Genomic DNA, 13,449 nt, shown 5'->3' with positions numbered 1-13,449 from the left:
GACAAATACAAATACCTAGGTGTCTGGCTAGACTGTAAACTCTTCTCCTAGACTCATATTAAACATCTCCAATCCAAAATTAAATCTAGAATTGGCTTCCTATTTTGCAAACAAAGCCTCCTTCACTCACGCTGCCAAACATGCCTTCGTAAAACTGACTATCCTACCAATCCTCGACTGCAGCGATGTCATTTACAAAATAGCTTCCAATACTCTACTCAACTAACTGGATGCAGTCTATCACAGTGCCATCCATTTTGTCACCAAAGCCACATATACAACCCACCACTGCGACCTGTATGCATGCTCTAGTCGGCTGGCCCTCGCTACATATTCATCGCCAGACCCACTGGCTTCAGGTCATCTATAAGTCTATGCTAGGTAAAGCTCCACCTTATCTCAGCTCACTGGTCACGATAACAGCACCCACCCATAGCACGCGCTCCAGCAGGTATATCTCACTGGTCATCCCCAAAGCCAACACCTCCTTTGGCCGCCTTTCATTCCAGTTCTCTGCTACCAATGACTGCAAAGAAATTCTACCTACCTCATCCCCATATTGTTTTTATTTACTTTTCTGCTCTTTTGCACACCAGTATTTCTACTTGCACATCATCATCTGCTCATCTATCACTCCAGTGTTAGTTTGCTAAATTGTAATTACTCCGCTACTATGGCCATATTTATTGCCTTACCTCCTCACGCCATTTGCACACACTGTATATAGACGTAATTTTTTTTTACTATTGTGTTATTGACTCTACGCTTGTTTGTTCCATGTGGCCAGGTCGCAGTTGTAAATGAGAACTTGTTCTCAACTGGCCTACCTGGTTAAATAAAGTTGAAATAAAAATACACAAAATAAATGTGATTTAGAGTGATGACAGTGGAGCACATACCTACAAGGGGGAGTTATTACAGACATCTGCATTTGGAGGTGGTGGCAGAGGGCCAACATGGAGGTGGGGAGAGATAATGTGTGTGTGTGTGTGATTAGAAGTGGAGGTATATGCATCCCTAGAGAGATGTAACACAATGCTAAAGCCCTACTGTTTGTACCCTGTCACCAAAACCCCATAGATCAACACATCCATAAAGAGCCAATCTCATTCACTCTTCTGTCCTCAAATAATACTTTACTGTAAACTCTGTCCGGAGCATTATGGATAATCTTCCTGATTAGCTAGTTCACGTAAGCACTCACCAGACTACTGTATTGGACAGCCAAACAATACTATATTGTTGAGGCAAACTATGCTCTCGTGGAAGTAAATTTAGTTGTCCAAACCCATACAGTATATGTAGAATTCCATCAAACCCCAGTTTAGTCGAGAGGATATGATTTGAGTGGGAGATTAGGCCTCCTGTCAAAACAGTGCACTATCTATCTGTTTGGTGTCTTTAGTCCTACTGTCATCCATCTTCTTACTCCATTACTGGCTGACTTCTCCCCGGCAACCCTGTCTCCTGATAAACGTTTAGAAAGCCTCCGCTGAATAAAATGTCACTCCTTTATCACGTGCATTTCTCTCTTTGGTGGGTATATACCCGACTTTGTCAAATGGAGATCTGTTTGAAGTGGATTTAAATGACCGATTTATATGCACATTCACCTAGCTTATCCAAGTGTAGCCAAAGGCTAAATTGACGTGTCCTTATTCAGCACAGTTGTGGATCTTTCTGGTTTTCTGTGGAAGGGTTTTCTTGCTGGTAGGAGATATGACAGCAGTTAGTGTTCACTGACAGACTCCCCGAGCGACTCATGCCATTTTCTAATGGGATCTTGACTCTTGTCCTGGCAATCTGGCAATCTGGGCTCTAGTGAACTGTAAACAGAGGAGTCAGAGAGAGTCGACTGAAACGGAAACATCATATTTCCTCCTTACTCCACTGTTTGAACAGAGGGAGACACTGTGCACAAGTCAATACGGTTTACGGTACGAATTTATACACTGAAAGGTATTTAGGGTCTCATGTGCTGTGATTAAACAAACAAGACTTTTGGACAGCCGGCCAGACAACTGTACTGTGCAAACAAATCTTCTATTGAGTTACAGGGCCTACTCCACCGAATCTGTTTTCATTGACTTGTGACTTTTATTGATTGTCTCACACCTAATACCGCATTACATAAAGTTGGGCCTGTGTCTCTACAATTCTCTTTCAACATACATACAGTATTCCCACTCTCATAAACCTTCTTGGCTGGATTAATAGCCTTGGTAGTATTAGCTCTAAGCTAATATTCCTCCATTACTATCACCACAATGGTTTAAGGGTGGAAATGGGCAGTGTTGTATCACATTTAACAAATGGTTGCTCATGTTAGCATTAACAATGATTTTGATTGGAAATTGACCCACACAATTTCAGCTGTTGACAGTTGCCTAGCCCAGTGCTCGAGTCTACATTTACTAGCTGTATTTTAGCCGTGGTAGGGCCTGCTAAGATAAGCAAATAAAGTAGCTTCAGCCAGAGCGTAAGACTGTTCCGCTTTAGTGCACTGCCTCACTTTTAACGTGCTAGCTAGCGTTATCTTATTTCCTGTTTCTCTCTGCTCTCTTTTGTTGTTAGCAAGCTGCTGCTCTGTTCCAGTATTGTGTGTGGTGTAGAGAGGAGCTCCACTGGCCCCCTGGCATCCTCTCAGCTCACTAGAAGAAAATAGGTTTACATAATTAAGTCTTTCATCACTGGCAAACGACAGCTAGGGTTTTGGTCCGGCTCCTCTCGGACACTTAATTTATTATCAATTTACACTTCATTAAAGATGCCAGGCCCAATAGGAGATGTGCTTTACTTTGGAATAACTCATTACGTTGTTATCTTATCGACTTTCTTGCTGTTTATCCCATATATTAAGCCTTTTGTTGTTGCATATTTCCAGAAGGATTTGCTGCCAAATGTCCATATCATGACTCACAGATTAGGGAAATTAAATATTCTCATCTAGATTTTTTAGTGCTAACAACCGCGTACTTGCAGCAGCATGACTCTTAAGAAGATAATGGCTTATTATTCCAGGCTAAAGAGCCTATTTGTACCTACTCATATCGATCAGTAGTGGGGATGTAAAGGGTAATCTGATGGTGATGGCTAGCTCATTGCATTTAGATGGAGTAGTGAGCGGCTCCTGGTGTGAAGGTTGTGACCATGGAGACAAAGAATGACCAGCCAACCGGCTGGCGCCTCCGAGAGAGATTGAGGCGCTGTGCGAAGATCAAGATTTCTAGACCAAGAACAGAGGTGGGCGGTTTTATGTGCCCTGAAGATCTTGGATTGCTAAGAGATGATACAATATGCTTTTGGTTTTGGAGCAGCTATTTTACAGAATAGCTTAGATCAGTGGGCCATTAAAGTAAGGTACACCGGGGTATCTAGAATGGGGTAGGTGAGTAATAGCCCTCTTAAACTATTAAAGATCAAGAGCAGAGGTTAGACCTTTAGGGAGTAAGGAGTAACTATATTTCAGTAGGTGGAGGAGGTCTAATGCAGCTTTTATTCTTCTGTTTTATTGTCACGTTTTCTTATCCAAACATATAACTAAATAGGTCCTATGGGAGGGCCTCATTCATCTTCTTTGACTACACATGAAATAACGTTGGAAGTTTACATACACTTATGTTGGAGTCATTAAAACTCATTTTTCAACCACTCCACAAATTTATTTTTAACAAACTATAGTTTTGGCGAGTTGGTTAGGACATCTACTTTGTGCATGACACAAGTAATTTTTCCAACAATTGTTTACAGACAGATTATTTCACTTATAATTCACTGTATCACAATTCCAGTGTGTCAGAAGTTTACATACACTAAGTTGACTGTGCCTTTAAACAGCTTGGGAAATTCCAGAAAATGATGTCATGGCTTTAGAAGCTTCTGATAGGCTAATTGACATAATTTGAGTCAATTGGAGGTGTACCTGTGGATGTATTTCAAGGCCTACCTTCAAACTCAGTTCCTCTTTGCTTGACATCATGGGAAAATCAAAAGAAATCAGCCAAGACCTCAGAAAAAAAATTGTAAACCTCCACAAATCTGGTTCATCCTTGGGAGCAATTTCCAAACACCTGAAGGTACCACGTTCATCTGTACAAACAATAGTACGCAAGTATAAACACCATGGGACCACGCAGCCGTCATACTGCTCAGGAAGGAGAGGCATTCTGTCTCCTTGAGATTAACCTACTTTGGTGCGAAAAGTGCAAATCAATCCCAGAATAACAGCAAAGGGCCTTGTGAAGATGCTGGAGGAAACAGGTATAAAAGTATCTATATCGAAATAACCTGAAAGGCGGCTCAGCAAGGAAGAAGCCACTGCTCCAAAACAGCCAGAAAAAAAGCCAGACTACGGTTTATATCTGCACATGGGGACAAATATCGTACTTTTTGGAGAAAAGTATTTTGGTCTGATGAAACAAAAATAGAACTGTTTGGCCATAATGACCATCATTATGTTTGGAGGAAAAAGGGGGAGGCTTGCAAGCCGAAGAACACCATCCCAACCGTGAAGCACGGGGTTGGCAGCATCATGTTGTGGGGTGCTTTGCTGCAGGAGGGACTGGTGCACTTCACAAAATAGATGGCATCATGAGGGTGGAAAGTTATGTGGATATATTGAAGCAACATCTCAAGACCTCAGTCAGGAAGTTAAAGCTTGGTCGCAAATGGGTCTTCCAAATGGACAATGACCCCAAGCATACTTCCAAAGTTGTTGCAAAATGGCTTAAGGACATCAAAGTCAAGGTATTGGAGTGGCCGTCACAAAGCGCTAACCTCAATCCTATAGAAATTGTGGGCAGAACTGAAAAGGCGTGTGCGAGCAAGGAGGCCTACAAACCTGACTCAGTTACACCAGCTCTGTCAGGAGGAATGGGCCAAAATTCACCCAACTTATTGTGGGAAGCTTGTGGAAGACTACCTGAAACGTTTGACCCAAGTTAAGCAATTTGAAGACAATGCTAGCAAATACTAATTGAGTGTATGTAAACTTCTGACCCACTGGGAATGTGATGAAAGTAATAAAAGCTGAAATAATTAATTATCTCTGCTTTATTCTGACATTTAACATTCTTAAATAAAGTGGTGATCCTAACTGACCTTAAACAGGGAATGTTTACTGGGATTAAATGTCAGGAATTGTGAAAAACTGAGTTTAAATGCATTTGGCTAAGGTGATTGTAAACTTCAACTCTATGTCCTCTGGTTGCTAGATTGAGATGTCTTACCAAAGCAGACAGCTCCCAACAGAGTCATTCTGTGTAAGGATCCTTGTAAACTATGGACCATTAAACACTAATGATGTCAAGGCAGGAAACTCCTGCATCAATACAGGCAGGCACAAGGGACAAAAGTTTTCTTTGCATGGTGACATATTCTGATACACATCTACACATCTGCATATAGAACTATTCTTGAGCTTCCTCCTCTTTACGCACTAACTCCATGTGTAATGCAACCACAAGGTTGTTCCCTTCCTGGGAAACCTGCTTGTTACTGCAGGCCTCATGTTTTATACATACTGTATGTCTGCTCTTGTTCACCTGCCAAAGGTCCTACAGGAGGATTTCAATTTCATATTTACCTCCATATGTTTTTCAAGTATTTTTTAAATATAATTCATATTCCCACCTTCACGACAAGCTCTGTGCAGTAGGAATGGAAGATTGTCTCTCTTGTGCTTTCTCTTCCCTGAACGATGCTTGTGGTACAATGGACCCAGGTTTAAATGCAATGGCTTCAGGATTCTCGAGCAATACAGATGTAGGTTCCTAATTTGCGCCAGTTTGCTACAGCAGGAAAATAATCTTACAGCAACAGGCAATGTGAATTATTATGTGGATAATAATTCATGGATATTTTTGAAGGGGTTGATACATTTTCCGTTAGGGCAAATCAAGTCTGAAATTTCAAAGTGGAAATGACAAACTTTAGAAGCCTTTTTAAAACTCTAATACACTACACGTTTGCATTTCCTGCTGTGCATGAACATTCTCAGCAACAAAAAAGTGATCAGATTAAGATCCTACATCTGTAGCTAGCAGATGGGGTCTGACTCAGAGTCAGGGATTTCAAGGGCTAGTAGGGGCCATCTCACTCACTGCCATTTATATGGAAATCAGGCTTCTATGTTCCACTCTGGTGGCACCTAATGCGCACTTTACCGTGTGAAGTGGATGAAGCAAATCCACATACAATATACTGGCCTATATTAGCCCGGCAGCGAACAAGGAGAGGACATGATATGTAGAGAATTTTAACATGCAATTCAATGCAATCTATTTAATTTACATTGACATGCAATCATCTTTCAGTGTCACAGTATCTGCTAATACAGTGCATGTTTGGAGGAACTGGTCATACATAGGACACAAAGCTGGGAAAATATGCCATATTCATATGAATTTAATCATTTCCATCCATTGTATTCATCCACTGTATTCATATTATTCTCAATGCATAGACATCACCAAAGTCACCTTTATATGTGTGGCACATTACTGCTCCTTACCTTGGTAGAAAAGACAGAGGTCAGAGATGACTGATATAGCTGCTGTTGTTTCCGGGGTTCATTTTCAGTCTAAGTGAGTGTTACTTGGAAACACAGTCTTCCCAGAAGACCTTTGGGTTCAGTGATCTCTGCCAGTCTGTTGTCTGAGAAGCTCCCCAGCCCTCCATCCTCTTCTCCAGTTTCTCTCCTCTCCTCTCCTCTCCTCTCCTCTCCTCTCCTCTCCTCTCCTCTCCTCTCCTCTCCTCTCCTCTCTTCTCCTCTCCTCTTCTCTCCTCTCCTCCAGTTTCTATCCCATCTGATCTCATGCTACTTAGCCAGGACACTCCTAACACAGTATAGGAAGTAGTCAGTTTGGTAAGGCTGTAATAGTAGCCTGTTACACAGTTGACTTGGTAATTACGTATGTGCCTTTTAGGTACCAGGTACTGAATCGCAGCACCAGAGAGTACCCCTTGTCCAACAGGTACTAGCTGAACTAGGACCGTAAAATAAAGTGTTAACAGATTAAAGGGGGGCCACTAACCAAAGAAGGGTGGGGACTGTTACAGTATTTCAGAGTGTGTGCATGGTCATTGGGTTCAGCTATGGTCTATGGACCCTCCCTGAGGCCTGTTCTCTTCTCCTGCTGTGTCTCCTCCTCTTCAAAGGGCCAGAGAATCCAATAGCACTAGGCAGCCACAGTGGGCACCAACACCACTCTATCAAGGGATCAGCTTCACACTGTCTCCTACACATCCCCATTTGGGATTGGTGTTATTCTCAAACTAACAGCATACAGTCACATTTCTGAAAAAAATCGAATTAGTATTCACTAAAGAAACATCATATTTTAAGTTTGTATAGTAGGCTAGGCACATATTGTGCATGGATTTCAATGAACAGTGTGCACACTTTCTCTCTTAAGATATTGTATATTAATCTGACAATCTGACTGCATCTGTTTCCCTTGGCTGTATTGCTGTATTCCTCTGTGAGACACATTTGATGGGCCTGTGTGTGTTATGGTGACAGAGGTGCAGGGAAAAGAGCAGGCCACTCGGCTGCCCATTTTTCTGTCAGCCTTGTTCTCCGGGTCAAGGTTTAACCTGCCTGCTATCTCTGGAGACTCTAGCAGGAGAGAGAGACTGGGAGGTTAAACAGCACAGCCCAGGCAGGTTAGCGTTGCCGATAGCGCCACGAGGAGAGGAATACACAACAGAAAGAACAGAGTGAAGCTGAGAACCAATTATCCTTACCCACAAATAACACAGAGAGAGAACCAGGGGAAGGAGAGAGAAACAGAGAGAGAGAGAACCAGGGGAGGGAGAGAGAGAAACAGAGAGAGAGAACCAGGGGAGGGAGAGAGAGAAACAGAGATAGAGAGCCAGGGGAGAGACAGAGAGAAACAGAGAGAGAGAACCAGGGGGGGAGAGAGAGAAACAGAGAGAGAGAACCAGGGGAGGGAGAGAGAGAAACAGAGATAGAGAGCCAGGGGAGGGAGAGAGAGAAACAGAGATAGAGAGTCAGGGGAGGGAGAGAGAGAAACAGAGATAGAGAGCCAGGGGAGGGAGCGAGAGAAACAGAGATAGAGATGGAGGGACAGAGAGAAACAGAGATAGGGAAGGAGGGACAGAGAGAAACAGAGATAGAGAGCCAGGGGAGGGACAGAGATAGAGAACCTGGGGAGGGACAGAGAGAAACAGAGATAGAGAGCCAGGGGAGGGAGAGAGAGAGAAACAGAGAGAGAGAACCAGGAGTGGGACAGAGAAAAACAGAGAGAGAGAACCAGGGGAGGGATAGAGAGAAACAGAGAGAGAGAACCAAGGGAGGGAGAGAGAGAAACAGAGATAGAGAGCCAGGGGAGGGAGAGAGAGAAACAGAGAGAGAGAACCAGGGGAGGGAGAGAGAGAAACAGAGATAGAGAGCCAGGGGAGAGAGAGAGAAAAACAGAGAGAGAGAACCAGGGGAGGGAGAGAGAGATACAGAGATAGAGAGCCATGGGAGGGAGAGAGAGAAACGGAGAGAGATAACCAGGGGAGGGAGAGAGAGAAACAGAGATAGGGAAGGAGGGACAGAGAGAAACAGAGATAGAGAGCCAGGGGAGGGAGAGAGAGAAACAGAGATAGAGAGCCAGGGGAGGGAGAGAGAGAAACAGAGATAGAGAGCCAGGGGAGGGAGAGAGAGAAACAGAGATAGGTATGGAGGGAGAGAGAGAAACAGAGATAGAGAGCCAGGGGAGGGAGAGAGAGAAACAGAGATAGAGAGCCAGGAGAGGGAGAGAGATAAAAATAGATAGGGAAGGAGGGAGAGAGAGAAACAGAGATAGGGAAGGAGGGAGAGAGAGAAACAGAGATAGGGAAGGAGGGACAGAGATTTCTAACTGCTCTTAACCTTCAGTGTTGATGTTTGTAGCCTAGTGGTTAGAGTGGTGGACTAGCAACTGGAAGGTTGCAAGTTCAAATCCCTTAGCTGACAAGGTACAAATCTGTCGTTCTGTCCCTGAACCCGCTGTTCCTAGGCTGTCATTGAAAATAAGAATTTGTTCGTAACTGACCTGCCTAGTAAAATAAAGGTTTAAAAAAAATGTTCCCTTGAAGGTTTGATTCAAGCCGAGAGCCATTAGAAATGCCATGCTGTGACTTGTGGACGGGCTGGGAGAGAGCTATGAGATAACTGGTGCTCAATCAATGCAGGCCACTGAGTTAGAACAGGTGCTCTTCTGTCATTTTCTAATTTAAGCTGTCATTTCCACTTATTAAGGACATTACATTGGGTCAGATCAGGTGGGCTGAATGGGCTCAGCCATAGGAATAAGGCCATTTGTTGAGAATCATGAATACAGGCACTGAGAACCTCCATGCGGTTACTGACTTCACTTGAGTTTGGCTTTCTGTGGCACATGCAGCACAGGAGGCAGGACGGATCATAATAATGGCTGGGATGGAGGAAATGGAATGGTGTCAAACACGTGTTTGATGTGATTCCATTTATTCCCCTCAAGCCATTACTATGAGCCCGTCCTCCCAATTAAGGTGCCACCGGCCAGCTGTCATGTACAGACGCAGGTGTATACTCATGAAAATTCCAACCGTATGTAGACACCATAGTTTGTATTTCTTGATTGGAAGTTGACGGAGTGAGAATGAGTGAGAACTGCGATGGACAGTTGATGCTGCGTAGTGTCTTTCCACAGTGTTGGAGGTGCCGTTCTAACACAATCTCCTCTTTCATTCCAGGTCTCAATTTGGAGGAAGATATTCTATCTGTAGCTGATAAAGGAGCTGTCCGTGGTGCTGAATTCCAGATCCACAGAGATCCCCAGTGCACACCCATGCCCTTGTGCCACTCCTGATATCTCGCGTTCCTAGCAGCAACCAACCTCACCGCCAGAGCCAAGATGGACGACGGCTACGGACAAGACGGACGTCAGGACTTCATCCGCGGTGCCAAAGACATCGCCAAGGTGGTGAAGAAGCAGGCGGGCAAGAAGGTGGGCCGCAGTGTGGACAAAATGGCCGACGAGTACACCAAGCGCTCATACAAGCGCTTCGAGGAAGAGGACGAGGATGACGACTACCCCGTGCATCAGAGCCAAGATGGCGACGGCTACTACCGCAATGACAGCCGGGCCAACGACGACGAGGGCGGCCACAGCGACTCCACGGAAGGTCACGACGAAGACGATGAGATCTACGAGGGAGAGTACCAGGGGATCCCCCGGGCGGAGTCCGGCAAAACGGTTCCGGTGGACGGGATGGCCCCCCAAGCTCAGATCAGGGACCTGGCCCAGTTCGAGGCAGAGAGGAGGAAGGATCAGGAGGAGCTGGCCCAGCAGTACGAGACCATCCTGCAGGAGTGTGGCCATGGGAAGTTCCAGTGGACGCTGTACTTTGTTCTGGGGCTGGCCCTCATGGCAGACGGTGTGGAGATCTTCGTGGTGGGCTTTGTGCTGCCCAGCGCAGAGAAGGACATGTGTCTGTCAGAGGAAAGCAAGGGCATGTTGGGTAAGATGGTTCTAATGGCCAGCCTGCTATCGATTATTCTAACTGTGTTACTCTCTCTCTATTCTGGTTCCCTTATTCCTCTTTCCCTCCTTCTTTATTCGCTCTTTAGCCCTCTCTCTCTCTTTTTCCCTCTCTCTCTTTTTCCCTCTCACTCTCTTTTTCCCTCTCACTCTATTTAGCCCTCTCACTCTATTTAGCCCTCTCACTCTATTTAGCCCTCTCACTCTATTTAGCCTTCTCACTCTATTTAGCCCTCTCACTCTATTTAGCCCTCTCACTCTATTTAGCCCTCTCACTCTATTTAGCCTTCTCACTCTATTTAGCCCTCTCACTCTATTTAGCCTTCTCACTCTATTTAGCCCTCTCACTCTATTTAGCCCTCTCACTCTATTTAGCCCTCTCACTCTATTTAGCCTTCTCACTCTATTTAGCCCTCTCACTCTATTTAGCCCTCTCACTCTATTTAGCCCTCTCACTCTATTTAGCCCTCTCACTCTATTTAGCCCTCTCACTCTATTTAGCCCTCTCACTCTATTTAGCCTTCTCACTCTCTTCATCAGTTTTTGTCTGCATCTCTTTATTCCCTACAAAATCAAGCTTGAGTTCAAAGAGGTGGCCTATTCAAGGGATACTTCAGGATTTTGGCAGAGGCATGCATGCTAGTAGATACCCATAGACTTCCAGTCATTGCGCTACCACTAGTTAGCATTAGCTCGAGAAACTACCTCTAACGTCCTTCATACTGGGCTCCTGGGTGGCGCAGAGGTCTAGGGCATTGCATCTCAGTCCCTGGTTCGATTCCAGGCTGTATCACATCCGGCCGTGATTGGGATTCCCATAGGGCGGCGCACAATTGTCCCAGCGTTGTCCGGGTTTGGCTGAGGCAGGCCGTCATTGTAAATAAGAATTTGTTCTTAGCTGACTTGTCTAGTTAAATAAAGTAAATTTAAAAAAAATGAGACATAAAAATGCTATCCAGAAATTCATCTTATGCTGGGGAAGTAGATAAAGGGCCGCATTGCCAAAATGCTGAAGTATCCCTTTAATATAAAATGTTCCCCATGCCACATTTTCCCCATACTCTTATTATTTTAACACACTTTATATGAAGTTACAGTAGCTAAAGGCCTTTAGGATTCACTGCCCATGTAACTACTGAACGCCCCCTTTAATTCTCAAACCGTCTCTGAAATCCAAGCCAAATCCTATACATGCTTTGGTTCAGGTGTTTTATAGCAGATTATACTGCACACTGGAGACCATAGCACAGGCCCATTAAGAGAATGGTGTGTGCTGTGTGAAGTTACTCACGTGACCATTTCCTTTGCTGGGGGACAATGTCCATTCCATGCCATCTGTCTTTGGCCATTCAGCAAGGACACAATGAACGAGGGCTATGGTCCTAACACATTCAACTCATTCTGTATTTATACTGGCAGGCCATGTGTTATGCATGTTGTTGTTTATCGATTTGTTTTGTTTGTCTTGTTGCTTTTTGTTTGATGTGGGGAGTGGGGTCAGCGTATTGAATGGCGTGTTCAAAGGGGTATCATGTTTTTATAGCAGAGCAGAATTGAGAATGAACTCAAACAACCTCTCTCCATCACCATTACGTTCCCCTCTCTTGTTGTTCGGACAAAAGTCATACTGATCCATATTGATTATTTTGTCAATGGCAGTTTTCGCTCATATTTAGATTAATTCAGTGAATGATCATATACACTCCACATAACACTGACATAGAGATGACTCATTTGACATTCAGTCATGCGTGTGTGGGTTGTTTTCTAGTCGACCTATGGCATGTGTGCATGCTTTCGTATGTAATGGGTGTGTAGGTATGGACCCAGCAGTGACACTCCCCCACATGTGCTCTGGCAGGCGTATATGTTTGTGTTTGTGTCTGTGTGAACTGTATGTGTGGTCTCTGGCTGACGACTGGCTTGCATGTGTATCTCTCTCGCTCTCACTCTCTATGTCCCTCACTGGGTCTCTGTACGTGCTGTGTTGGGGGAGCCAGTATGGAAACAAGGCCCTTGGTCTCTCCCCTGTTACACAACATGCCTGACTCATGCTGGAGTGCTTCACTCGTGTTTGCCACGGTGCCGCCCATGGGTCCTAGTGTCCTCGCTGTTCCCTCCTCCCTGACTGCCATTGTGTTACCCTGCCTGCCATTGTATTAGTAGTCAGAATAGACCGCTGTTAGTGTTGTCAAGGAGCCAGTCTCTTTAACCTGACGCACTCTGGCGGAACCACACAGTGTATGTGTGTGTCTGTGTGTGTGTGTGCGGCAATGACCATAATATATTCCCCCCTGCTGCGCCCATCCAGCAGCGGTAAGTATCCACATTAGTCAAAGAGGTGAATTTGGAAATCGTGACACTGTGCTTGGAACATCCATTTTTTCACGAAAGACAGAAAGGTGCATGGCTACAGATGCATTGTTACATTTCTCTGTACAGAACGCAAATGGAGAATCTCTGGTTGCCATTTTACGGCAGTACTGTCTGCCGCTCAGCAAGAGATTTCTGGGGAACTGCTGGAGATGTAGCTGTAAGATTTCACTGTCAGACAGATTTAACACAGTTGAGCAGATACACTTCATTTCTACTGACATACAATATCAAGACTCCATTTTCTAAAATGATACCATTGTGTCTTGTTGACAGTGTGGTTATATTCAGACCGTTAGTCGTGGTTCCTTTTCTCTTTACCGTGGTTATGTTTTCAAGGTGGATGTTAACATAGCCATAACCTTGGGAAAATTCACATTGTCCCCTTTGGTCTTTTCATTGTGTGCTTGTCTCTTGTTTTCAGATAGCTCGGCTGGTAGCCCTGAGGGCAAAGAGAACCTTTCTCTCCCGGCGTCTCCTTGGCCTTTAGACAACATGGCACTGCTTAGCATATCAACGGAAGGGTGGGAGAGATGGAAGGAGGGAGAGAGGGATGATTTAA

At 44.6% G+C, this 13,449-nt stretch overlaps 1 protein-coding gene across 1 annotated transcript in view; it reads left to right on the top strand.

Moving 5' to 3' along the window:
• LOC110515097 (synaptic vesicle glycoprotein 2A) overlaps positions 1 to 13,449 on the top strand; it is a 50,998-nt gene that overhangs the window by 11,423 nt on the left and 26,126 nt on the right. The window contains exon 2 of the mRNA XM_021594142.3: positions 9,727 to 10,494. Within this exon, the coding sequence (XP_021449817.2) occupies positions 9,888 to 10,494 (607 nt within the window). The 5' untranslated portion in view covers positions 9,727 to 9,887. The remainder of the gene's footprint in view (positions 1 to 9,726; positions 10,495 to 13,449) is intronic.

The sequence above is a fragment of the Oncorhynchus mykiss genome, chromosome 3 (assembly GCF_057628025.1).
Source record: "Oncorhynchus mykiss isolate SJ-2025 chromosome 3, ASM5762802v1, whole genome shotgun sequence".
Taxonomy (NCBI): Eukaryota; Metazoa; Chordata; class Actinopteri; order Salmoniformes; family Salmonidae; genus Oncorhynchus; species Oncorhynchus mykiss.
This window is presented reverse-complemented; position numbering and strand designations above follow the sequence as displayed.